Source organism: Panthera tigris, chromosome A2, assembly GCF_018350195.1.
Source record: "Panthera tigris isolate Pti1 chromosome A2, P.tigris_Pti1_mat1.1, whole genome shotgun sequence".
Taxonomy (NCBI): domain Eukaryota; kingdom Metazoa; phylum Chordata; class Mammalia; order Carnivora; family Felidae; genus Panthera; species Panthera tigris.
Genome location: NC_056661.1, coordinates 71,738,192 through 71,750,990, shown reverse-complemented (window position 1 = coordinate 71,750,990; position 12,799 = coordinate 71,738,192). Strand labels below are relative to the sequence as shown.

General features: G+C 48.2%; 1 protein-coding gene across 1 annotated transcript; it reads right to left on the bottom strand.

The window, feature by feature from the left end:
- Nucleotides 1–224: 224 nt before the first annotated feature.
- Nucleotides 225–12,194, bottom strand: INHBA (inhibin subunit beta A). The gene is made up of 2 exons (XM_042963754.1): nt 11,528–12,194; nt 225–2,116 (listed from the first exon to the last, which is right to left on the bottom strand). The coding sequence occupies exons 1-2, from the start codon at nt 11,913–11,915 to the stop codon at nt 1,230–1,232; spliced, it is 1,275 nt and encodes a 424-aa protein (XP_042819688.1). The 5' UTR covers nt 11,916–12,194; the 3' UTR covers nt 225–1,229.
- Between the last annotated feature and the right edge of the window lie 605 nt (nt 12,195–12,799).

The window sequence follows — 12,799 nt, the reverse complement described above, 5'->3', positions numbered from 1 at the left end:
GGTGAATGATACCAACCACAGACAGACTGTTTAAAGGCTCACACAAATGTCTTTGGTGTATGTGTCTATTTTTTAAGGTACAAAATAATAATAATAATTATAATTATAATAATAAAAATAGCTATTTTGTGTGCTGTAGCAGTTCTTTTATAGCTCACATTAAGTGCAGCTCTTAACCCCCCCCACCCCCACCCACAGAAAATACTTGTTAAATAAGGGATTAGACAGGTCAAACACCATTGTAGTGCAAATAGTAAACGATAAAAAAAAAACAACATTTACAAAATATAGAAATGTTTGGATCCAACAGATGGACAAACATATTCCTTTCAAGTATCTCTCCTTGAAGAAAATAAAAATTAATCAGGTTACTTCCAATACAAAAAAGTCTCTCTTTTTGTTCTCTCTCAGGTAAACAGTTTCAAACCTATTAGGTTGCATAGTTCTAAGATCATAAGCACCTTAACGAAATGTGACTTGGTATTCTTTGTTCCTTGATTTTTCTCTCTTCCCATTCTTGTTCTCAATTTTTTTTTTTAGGTTGGTTTTTGTTCTGTTTTGCTTTGTTGCAAAACTGGTGCAGAAAAGGAAGTGTACCACCTGCACACTATAGTTCTCCTACCGGTACGTGTGTGTGTGCATGGGCTGTGTGGAAACGCGTCTGTGTGTGTGTGTGTGTGTGTGTGTGTGTGTGTGTGTGTGGTGTGTGTGTCTGTGTGCGTGTGTGCACGGGCTGATATACACAGAGAGAGGGTCACACAGACATACCTTACAACCTGGGTAACTGGATGGGAAAGTGCCTGTAACTGGCTCTTTCAAACTCATGGCTTTCTAGATGCTATTTGGGTTGTGCTAGCCCACATTCCTGCAGACCAGACAAGTTGACTTCGAGGCTCACACTGAAGGGGGACTGAAAAGGAGGGGATGATACTCCCGTGTAAGCAACGGATGTCATCACTTTGATAGATACCGGAAGAAACGAAGGGCACGCCTTTCTCCCTTTCCCTCCCAACTCCCATCTTGTTCACTGCTTCATCTCTGAGCCCTGGCTAAGGAATTTTTCCACATCTTCCTTCATCTGTTTCAGGTTTTGTTTTTAGTTTATTTTTTTTAAATTTCTCTATATATATTTTTTCTCCTCGTTTAACTCCGAAACCTTAAACACTTCTTCATGTTGCCACTGTCTTCTCTGGACAACTCTGGCTCCCGTCCCCCCTGGGCTGGGCGCTCTATGAGCACCCACACTCCTCCACTATCATGTTCTGAATATCCTTTTTGATGATGTTCTGCCCATCATCATAGTACAGCATGGACATGGGTCTCAGCTTGGTGGGCACACAGCACGACTTGAGGTTGGCGAAGGGGCTGTGGCCCCGCATGCGGTAGTGGTTGATGACGGTCGAGTGAAAGGAGAGCGAGGACCCAGATGTGCCTGCTATGTGGCTCGGGCACTCACCCTCGCAGTAGTTGGCGTGATAGCCGGAGGGAGCGATGATCCAGTCATTCCAGCCAATGTCCTTGAAACTAACAAAGAACTGTTTCTTACAGCAGATGTTGACCTTGCCGTCACACTCCAAGCCCCTCCTCCGCCGCCGATGAGGGTGGTCTTCAGACTGGCGGGCCTGCAGCATGAGGAAAGGTCTGTGGGACTGCTCCTTGTCCTCGTCTGCCCCTGCCCCTCCGTCTCCTCCGTCCTTCTTCTTCCCTTCGCCCTCCTCCTCCTTCTTCTTCTTCTTGCCCAGGAGCACCAGGCTGGCACCCGTCTCGTGGCACTGCTCACAGGCAATCCGAACGTCCAGGGAGCTCTTGCCCTGGTCCAGCAACCGCTGGATGCTGCTGGAGACGGGGAAGATGTGCCACGTGCTCTTCCGGGCATCCACCACCTTTTCCGATATCAACACCTCGTTTCTCTCCTCCATCAAGCCCATTTCCTCTGCCTCCTCCCCTGCGTCCACGCCGCCCTGGGGTTGTTTCTGCAAGAGCTGGATGGTGACTTTGGTCCTGGTCCTGTTGGCCTTGGGGACTTTGAGGAAGAGCCAGACTTCTGCGCGTTCCACCACCGACAGGTCACTGCCTTCTTTGGAAATCTCAAAGTGCAGTGTTTTCCTGGCTGTGCCTGCAGACGAAACACAGCACAAGAGAGAGCAGGGACACTCGTTAGTTGCGATGTTGGTCACCAGTCACTAATTTCAGGCAGGCGTGGGGCCTCTGCCACAGGCCATCTCCAACAGGGGTCAGAGGATTGTGGCCCCCTGACTGTAAGAACACTTTTGACATTTTTAAATGGTTGAAGAAAAATAGGATTTTGGTGACATGGGAAAATTATATGAAATGGACGCTTCAGCGCCTGTGATAAGGTTTAACGGGGCCCCGGCTACACTCATTTCTTCATAGGCTGTCTGTGGCTGCTTTCGCACTAGGTCCCCGCCAGTCACAAAACAGACTGGCCCACAAAGCTTCAAATCTTTGCTCTCTGGCCCTTTCTAGAGAAAGTTTGTTAACTCTTGCCCTAGAAAGAAGAGAGCCCAGATCTCAGTCAGTGTCCAGAAGCCCGGGAGGTCTGTGTCTGTTCCCTAGCCGCTTAATCTCAGTTTCTTCTTCTATAAAATGGGAATGTCATAAAGACATTTGACCCCTTATGCCTCAGGTTTGGAAGGATCAAATGGGATCACACAGATGAAGGCACCCCGTGAGCTCTAGCAAGTCGTGGAAGCTGTGCTGTTCCCACATAAACACGCAAACACCACCCCCCCACACCCCCGCCGACGGAAGTGCCCACAGACTAGACTCCTCCTCCCTCACCACAACCTGCTTCACTTGTCCATCATTTCTTTGCTGGGTCACCACGACAGTCTTTGCTTGCATCTGGCCTTTCAGCATAAAGCCAGGCCCCTCTCCCATCATTTCACCATTCAGCAGGTATAAAACAGGAGCCACCCGGGACTCTGGGCTCTGCCTCAACTCCGGCTCTCTCCCAGCGCCCCGTCCTCTGTGGCACAGCCACACAGTGTTTGAGGTCAGAAGCATCCCATGCGCTCTCTCACCTCCAGGCAGTGTGCCCCTCGTCTAGAATCCTCCAGCTCCCAACACGTCACCCTCAGTGGCTGCCCTTGATGAGGTTTTGGTTTGCAGATGAGACCACACCACTTCCTCGACCCTCCTGCCAGTCTAATTTAGGATGCCCCAGGTCTGAGATCCTATCCATCTTGTTCACGGTCATGGTCCAGCATTTACCAGGAAGTAGGCAATCGCCTGACTCCCTATTAACAAATGGAGGCATCTTCAGTCTTGAGTTATATTAGATTAGGAGATCCACCCCCTACTGCCGTGTGCCCCATTTTTGCCTCGTTCCCTTCTGAATGCAGCTTAATGAGCCCCAATTACAGCGACTGCTACTAACAGAGGGGCAACCCCCACAACGGCGAGGCAGTTGGATTCAGAGACCATTCAGTTCTTGCCTAGTTCACACTACTCCCTTCTCCTTCCATAAGCACCTGTATGTCTGTACATGTAACAACATTTACTGCAAGGAGCAGGTGTCCAGACTGGAATTCTCAGGTTGATGAAACACCTTCCCTCAGTTCCACTTTTACCCCTTGGTGGTATATGAAACGTGCCCTCTTTTCATGGCCGCCTCCTGCGTGTGCCTGCTTACAACAGTCTCATGCACACCCATCTCGCACACAAATCTGAGAACAATGTCAGGAGAAGTTCATCTTAGAACTCGCAACTCCCTAGGAGGGTCTCCCTGCCTGGATTTCTATAGCTAACGGAAATCCAGCCATACTTATCACTCTCAGCCCTGAGATGTTTACGGTACTATAAATTTTCGGCACTCGTTCAAGTTCTCTGCAGCAGAAGGCAGGCTTTTCTGTGCATTGCGCACTGTAGATTCTGTTCTTAATTTAACACACTCTGCACACTGCGATTCTGATAGTGGTAAATTCACTGAGGCCAGGGCCAGGAAAGGCTACATATGTATACAAAAGATTCTCTGGCATCTTGGTATAAAGTTGTAGGACCCTGGCCACATTGGTGGTGGTGGTGGTGCGGGGGGTGGGGGGGTTCCCTTTGCCTCCAGCCCTGGGTCCCTGGCAGGAGTTGAAATGAATAATAAAGCTAGGTTTATGATTAGATCACTAGAGCGGAGAGCAGTTAGAAGAAGGGGGGGACTGTCTTTTTTTAGGGGGCATGATTTCTTTTCAAAACGTGAATGCAGTAGCCCCTTTGCTACAAAGGTGGGTTTCTCTGTTGCTGTTTTTTGTTTTGTTTTGTTTTGTTTTGTTTAAGAAAGGAAAAGAGAAGACTCTAGGAAGGAGAGCTTAATGGTTTAAATTTAAAAAGACAAGCAGCTTCCGGAAGCCACCCAAGCCTCTATGAGCCGGCCTGAAGGAGGGTGCAGGCTCCCTCCGGCGTGGGCACCTCCACCCTGCCCCGCAGAGAACAGTCACAAGCTACCTGCTGTTCTCCCTTCTGCCTCGACGTAGGCCAGCATCTGAAACCTTAAACTGTGCAGGGTGCCACCCTAAAGACCGAGAGATAGTAGCTGCTAAATTAGAGAAGCCAGAGGGCACAAGGTTGTGTTTTGTTTTTCTAGGAAAGAGTGTGAAACTGGAGAATCTGACTCGTCCTCAGAATGGGAAAAGCTCTCTGGGTTTCAGGTAACTCGTTCCCACAGGCTCCGCTGGGCTTTCACCTGGGCTTGACAGGAGGGGCTGGGGTGAAGGCAGCCAGTGCTCGGTTATAGAGAGGGTCCAGATGGCAGTGCGGACCAGCACACATTGGACTTCCCATGAATAGAGTCCAGAGAAGTCCACGGATATGCTGGGGGTGGGGGTGGGGGCCGGGGCCAGGGTGGGCTCACTGGCCCACTGGATTGAAGCCGAGACAGCCTGTGCAAACTGCCTTCCTAGGGCCAGGGAGGCTAAGGTCGCTGGCTTCCAGGAACAGCCTAGAGGAGAGCCCCTTAGTTCACAGGAGCAGGTTTCTAACGCAGGATATAGCCCCTCCCCTTCTTCACAGGCAGCTGTACTTGGAAGCAAATGATTTAGTGTTCCTGAGAGAGGATCATACAAAGAGAGTACTCATTAGAGGGGGCTCAATCTGTCAGGTGCTGTTATATTAGGATCAGAGAGGCATCATAAAATGACTTTCAACCTGGTCCTGGCTGATAATTAACTGCATGGCATCGCCTGCGTACTGTGGAGAGGCACAGCACTGATTTATGCATTGGTTTAATTATCTGAGCTGAAAGATTCTGTTCCCTGTATTTGCTTCCATTGCCTGCGTGCTGTATCTCTCCCCCATATTTCTGACATTTGGATTTTCCCCCTACTAATTGACATGCCTGTCGCCTCCTTCTCCTGGTGTCCATTTCTGGAACTGCTATTTGTATATTGCATGATATTTTATCAGGGAAAAAAAATAAAACAGATCCAATTTCATGAAAATGCTGTTGCCATAATGCTCAGGAGAACAGGGGGAAGAGAGAGATGCAAGTCTTCCTAATGTCTACCTTATATGCAGGTACATTTTAAAAGTTCTATTGTATTTGACTTATTAAGCAGTGCAATATTTTTTTTCTTTTACATTTAGCTTTCATTGCAGAAGGGGGTGGAGAGAATGAGACAGCTAGAAGCTGAGATGATTAATATTTATCAGGGCTGCAGGTTTCAGAAAGATATTACAACCCTCAAATTTCTTAGGTATGGAAAATATAACTAGTCACTTGATTATATTCCCTTTTATCTGTATTCTACCTAAGGGAGATTGTTATACCGCAGTGATGCTTTTAGGATGCTCCAATCTTCAAATCTCTATGCATAACAGTTTGAAAAAAATGGAAGGAGGTTGCCTGAGGCTGAGGTGTTTAGGATCAATTACTAATCAGTTTCAGGTTTGACTTAAATATCTCCTGCATCAAATCCTGAAATGGAAGACTTCCCACAATGCTTTGGGAGCAGGTACAGCATTAGCTTATACAGGTGCGCTCTGGGTTCCTGCATTATTACCTATCTAACTAGATATAGCTGGTGGCTTTGCTAACCTTTCATTACCTACTCTCTGATAATATTCTTTTCATCCTCTGTGCTATTTTTTCCCTCCCGAGGCTCGTGAGCAAGGCTTGTATCACAGCCTGCTCTGCCTGAGTAATTCACTAAGAAAGTCCCACGCAAACCCATGTGGGTGATAATATTTCATCACTTAAACCTCTATGAGCTCGGGGGACACATACCAAAGGGAGAGAGAAAGGTGCATAAAAATGAGTAGGAGGCTGAAAAATTGCACTTTACAGGGAAGACCTTTGAAATGTTGCCGGGGAAGGAGGGATTGGACTGAGGAAAGACCGGAAGCTAGAAGTGAGAACACCTGAAAGCACCTTTTCCTTTGCTTTCAGGATTTTTCAGATATTTTTAATAACTCAATCATGAAAGCAGGCCTGCCAAGGGTTAAGCAGCCAAGCCCCTTGTTGTTCTCTTCCCCCACACCGGGACTCAAAATTCTGCTCCCCCTCAAGCCCCACACCTCAGATCTGTGGGCGGATGAACATTTCTCATGAAATAAGCAATACACGCAATACACACACACACACACACACACACACACACACACACGCACACTTCGCGTTTCGTTTGTATTCTGCTTTGTTCGCCTCACCAGGGTCCTGCCCAAAGTATGCTGCCCTTGTACCTATGGGTAATAATTATGTCTCTAATGTGAATGTGGAAAATCTTGTTTATAGATTTAAACTCGCCACGGGAGGTGGGGCAGGGGGAGGGGGGCTCCTTGTAAAATGCTGCTGTTACTTTAATTTCCCATTCTTCATCCAGGTTTCACTGTGCCTAGATATGGTATAGTCCCTGGTACCAGTATACAGAACTACCGGTTACAGCATATGTGTTCTCTAAAGCACTAACTTTGCATTTGAGCTGTTTTCAGGGGTCTCTGCAGATGGCAGAAAGTGGGGTCTTCAAGGTTATGCCTCCTTTAACCTGCCTCAGAGGTCTTTTTGGTCATAAATTATCTGGATTGGATTTTTTTTTAGCCTTAATATTTTTATCTTAGGATGTGTTATTGAATTGCAAATGCTCGGCCACATTCCTGTGTCTCCCATTCAAATAGGGATGAAATAGAGAGAGAAAGGGGCTTAGGATCCTAGAAGAAGTAGAAAAAAAATTCTTAAGATTCAACCCACAGAAATTTCAGAGACCTCTTCCAAAGTTCCTGCGAACTTTTACACTTTGGGTTTTGGATCTAGGGACCAGTCGAGTATGAGGAATTCTGATCTACAGCTCATGCTCGAGTATAGTTTAGCAGAAGAGGGGCCAAGACAAATAATATGTTCTCACAAAAAGTGCCTGGGAAGGTATTACTCCCAGTTCTCCAAATACGAAAGCCGACTTTCTGCCCTCTGACAGCTCGCCGCCCCCACTCAGATCCACCTACGTCACAGGCCCAAAACCACTAGGCATCTTGCTTCTGGTCTTTCTGCCACCATCTCGCTGCACACTCTAACTTCGGAAACAAACGCATCCCCCAAAGCCGTACCCAATTTTTCACAAGGCAGTCACCAAACAGCCCTTTCCTCCCTGTTGGAAGTCACTTGTCATTTGTCCCTGGTGAAAAGCGTTGATAAGACAGGGAAACCAGGCAATGAAATGAGGGGAGCCGGAAGGCATTTTTGTAAAAGCCCAGGCAGCCAGCAGTCTTAGGGAGAGATGTGTGAGCAGATCAGTATTGCTGATGATTCATGGTCACATTTCTCCACGCTCTGCTTCTGAAATGTATCATTCCTCTGCCTTCCATAGAGCTCGGGAATGTTCACATGCATCACTAGAATTCTCATTTCTTTTCTTCTGTCTCATTTACTGTATTACAGGGAGTCATGTTTCTCCCATCCCATAAAATCCTAACTTTTTCTGGAGGACGAGAGGAAGCAGGGGGCAACTGACAAGCACCAAGATTTGGGTGCTGCAGAATGGGACTTCCAGGAGGTGAAATTGCGTTTCCCTAGATTAAATGGGAAGGAGCAAAAGTCTTTGGAATGCGCCCTCTTGTGGCCAATCATTGCCCATTATTGGGAGAAGAAAGCGTGTAACCCCTAACTAAAGGCACCCTTCAGTGACGGGTAATTCACAGGAAAGTTCATTAGACTGGCATGGAATGGTGGGAGCCAAGTCCACCTTGAGATGGCTTTCTTGGGCTGGGGGAAAACAGTCATCCAAGCAAGCCTTCTTAGGCCCCTGTTTGGGAAGTGTCTATTTCTAATTCAAATCTTCTGTAACTGGAATCCTCCAAGAAGGGAGATTTAAGGGTTACTTTCAACAACACCTGGGCTTAGTGAGCATTTTCCATTTCTTGGCGCTCCACTTGTCTTTCTTTCCCTCTCTGTTCTCCAACAAGTGCTATCAATGTCTAAGTTGATTACCGCCACCAGTATGTAAATCTGGCAGCATATGGAGACTCAATGATAGGTTGCTATTGTACATTGACCAGATATTGTCACGGATCACAAGAAGATAAAATAAGATATAGGAGTCAAGAAGGCCACTGATCCCAGCTTCATTGACAATTATAGACAGAGTGGACTTGACTCTACCCATCCCTTCTTTTTTTCCTTTAAGGACTTAAGGTAAACACAGAGGATTCTGTGCCAGCCATCTAGAGAATGTAGTAATGATGAGCAATCTTGGATGACATGCATTAAAAAAATAATTTTTATTTGTTGGGATGAATGTCAGAGAGCCTGAGAGCAATTCCTCACCACTTAGTTAATAACAACTCGTATCAGCTTTACAAAGATGGGACTTTCCACCTGAGCTCAGTGGGACAAACTCAGTTCCAAGAGTTCTAGACGCTTGAGCTTTTTGTAGTTGCTCAGCTGCTGGGCCGCATCGCAGCCTCATTTAACCATCAAGAAGGGGGCCGAGGGCAAAAGTTAAGCAGGAATTCCCCCAGTCGAGGAATCTTAAGGTTGAAAGACACATCTGTGGGTATGCGTCAGTGTCACGGGCATTGGTGACACTAACTGACTGGGATTCGCTGCTACCCAATAGGTTTATAAAGAAAAGCAAAATGAATACCCTTTGCTATTCTCCAAATTCTTACAGTTTGACATAGTTTGAATATGATTAAGGTTGAACTATTCCAAAAGCAACAAGACATTTTTGTATATTCAGATGATGAAGCTCTTTCCTGGTTAGCAAAATCAGCAACAACATACTCATATGGTACTCTGCTTGGAGAGCAGACGGTCCACATAGCAATCATTAATTCCGTGAAGTCATAGTAAACCAACTTAAAGTTGATGTGTGAAACTTCTCAGATGAGAAAAATAAGTTAAGTGTAATAAACCTTTTCTGGGACTCCAGCAGCTGACCCAAAGTCAAGTTGTAAACTCAACCAGGAGGAGTTTTCCATTACAAACCTTAAACTGGAGTCAACGTGTGAGTCAAATGAATCACCTTTTTAAAAAGTAACTCAATTTCTTTTAAACTAAACACGTAACAGAAAAGTTTAAAAAAAAAAAAAAAAAAGCCGAGATTTCATATAAGTAAGAAAAAGACCGGCACTGAGATGAAGGCCATAAGTAAGAAAGAATGCTAAAGGTCAAATTCTTTCACTGCAAAATCTCTCAGTGCCAAAAGAGTGGTTTGCTAGACAAGTCAGCTAAGTCAGATGCTGTTGCCAGCATCAGGTGTATATTAAAAGTGGTCAAAGTCATAGGTATACTTAGTCATCTGATGCGGGTAAAGCCAATTGAGTAAGGCTTGCAATTAAAGCCATCATGTGTGGTAATTGGTATATAAAAACCTAGACAGGGTCCCTTTGTGTCAGCACTGGGAGCAGACCTCTAGACCACTGGAATCCATCCCCCCCCCACCCCCCAACACTGGACTCCATGTCAGTAAGCACTTTCTTTCCTACCTTGCCATCAGGAAAGGTTGAGGAAAAACTGAGTGTGCAACTTGAAAACTCCAACCTGACTTTTTTTTTTCCTCAATAAGCTTCAACAGATAAAGTCATCATTATCATGCCCTTCGGGGGCTGCATTGAGAAAGAGCTTTGAGAAAGAAAGACCTTCTTTGAAAAGAAGCTTCTGGTGAGAGAGAGAGAGAGAGAGAGAGAGAGAGACAGACTGTCCTGCGGGGAAACTTGCAGGACGTCAGGGCTTCTCCTACGAGGGGAGCCAGGAAGCCAGCAGGCTATCTATCTGCTCCCCCAAAAGGATGCCCAGGTCCGGCAGGGTTTTCTTGAAAACAGAACATCTGAGTCAACAGGTTTTCAGGATTGGAAATTCTGAGTGTTGCCTTAATTGTTTATACGGCTGCGGCAAACTTTTAAACAGTAATGCTGGGAGTCCCTGCACATACTTTACTGGCCATATGCTCTACCAAACAAAACAATGGCATTCCTTTCAAATGGATTTGGCAAGGGAAACAATTCTTTAGCCTGGCATTACCATGAAAGTAACACGGTATGAACACATCTGTGTGCCTGGGCGTGCAGGGGCGTGTAGGCAGGCAAAGGGTCTGTGTCACATAACTGTAAAAATAACCCAATAACCTGGCTCCAGGTCTGTGGCCGCCCTTCTGACAGGTATTTTCTATCCAGCAACAGGTTAGCGTGGTCCAGAGCCAAGGATTAGAATCTATCAAAGTTCTTCCTCTTAAGGATTGAGTGAGAGCTCAGTGTAGTATCTGAGAGCACTCTGTCAAGGTTGCGTTCCTTGCCAGAGAGCTCTTTTAGTAACTTTGCAGGGAACAAAACTCTTTTTTGTTGGTGGTGGTGCTGTTGTTGCTCAGAGAGCAAAAGTCAGTGTTCCAAAAGTGGCCGCGGGTTCAATGTCAACTGTCCCCCCAAAGTCCCTCCTCGCTGCCTAGAATGTGATGCCCGTGCTCTTCCAAGGCAGAGTTTTTTCTAAAAGCAAAACTGACTGTCACCAATGAATATGCCCTGCTTCCCTGGTGTGGCCCCTGACTGGACTTTTAAAGGGAAGGTTTGTCTTAAGACAATGACTCCATCCATGCCAGGCCACCCCGACCCGCGCTCCGCGCCCCCACCCCCACCCCCATTAAAAACTTTGGATGGGGTCCGGAAGCCTCCCGGGCTCCCCCCACCCCCAGCACCCGAAAACGCCCGGGCTTTCATCCGGCTGCCCGGATCTGGTTTCACAGGCAGGGCGAGCGAGCCTCCCGCAGCCCGGCTCCCGGCCCCACGCTGGCCCTCGGAGCTCGCTCCGGGCTCACCGGCGAGTTCAGCAAGTGTGAGCTCGCCGCCTCTCCAGCCAGGGCTCAGCCTCGAATTCCGCGTCCGCGGAGAAGTCCTTCCCCCCCCCCCCCCCCCCCCCGCCACCCGCCCGCCACCCCCCGCCTCCCCTCCGGCCCCGGCGCCACCGGCGCCCGGCACCTCACCTCCTCCCCGGGGCAGAGCGCGCGGCCGGAGGCGCAAGTTCGGCCCCCGGATCGCCGCGGAGAGACGCAGCCCCCCCCCCCCCGCCCCCCCCACCCCCCAGGCCGGCACCGACCTGACTCCGCGAACGTGATGATCTCCGAGGTCTGCTCCATGAGTTCATTCATTTCTGCCCTCCTGCCGATGTCATCCTCTATCTCCACATACCCGTTCTCCCCCACTTTGCCCACATGGAGCTTCCTGATCGCGTTCAGAAGCGCCGCCTTGGGCACCGGCTGGGTGACTTCGGGTCTCTTCTTCAAGTGCAGCATGTTTAAAATGTGTTTCTTGACGGCCTCCACCATCTCCGGCTGAGAGTTGGGTACATCCTTTGGCAGGGTGGCCAGCGCGCAGGACGGGCAGTCGGGGGCAGCGCTGGGCCCCTCGGATCCCGGGGTGGGGGAACTCCTCACTATAATCCAGCAACTCGCCAACAGAAATCCTCGCAGCCAAAGCAAGGGCATCCTGGCAGCAAAAGTTGTTGTGATTGCCTTTTTAAAAGGCCCTGCTTTTCCTACCCCCACTCACGCACAGGTTTGGGTTTGGTTTTTTTTTCCCCCTTTCTTTCTTTCGTTCTTTCTTTCTTTTCTTTTCTTTTCTTTTTTTCTTTGTTTTTTTCCCCCTCCTCCTCTTCAGCAAATTCTCTGGAACAAGAACAAAAAGTTTTCTGTGAAGTTTTGTTTGCAGGTTCCCTCTCTGAATGCAGTCAGTGCGGTAGGTTTGTGGCTCTCAGGGAGGAGAGTTCTGACTGTCTCCGAGTAAGAGAGAAGGAGGGAGGGAGGGAGGGAGGGAGAGAGGGAGGGAGGGAGAGACAGGGTGGGGGGGGAGACAGACAGAGACAGAGAGAGGATGGGAGGGAGAGAGACAGGGAGAGAGGGAGAGAGAGGAGAGAAGGGGGGAGAGGGAGAGAGAGGGAGGGAGAGAGAGGGAGGGAGAGAGAGGGAGAGGGAAAAGAGGGGGAGAGAGAGGGAGAGGGAGAGAGAGAGGGAGAGAGAGAGGGAGAGAGAGAACGATTGGTCCTAAGTGAGTGCGTGAATGGGCGAGGGAGGGAGTTGCTCTGTGAGTAGAGGCTGTGATTAGGAAGGGGAGGGACAGCCCGGTTTCTGACAGGCTGCTCTATTCACTGCTCCCTCACACACACCTCTCTTCAGATATCACCATTCTCGGGAGTTCTACTTCCCTTCTGAAAGAAATCCTTCCAATTTTGTTCTACTTCCCCCTTTTATTTTTTCTTTCTCTGCCCAGTCCCCTTGCTTCACCCAGTTCCTCTTTTGGACGGGAAAGAAAACCCGCTGGAAGGCACTGTCCCAATCTCCAGGGGTGACTGGGTTGAAACACTGTGCCCCAG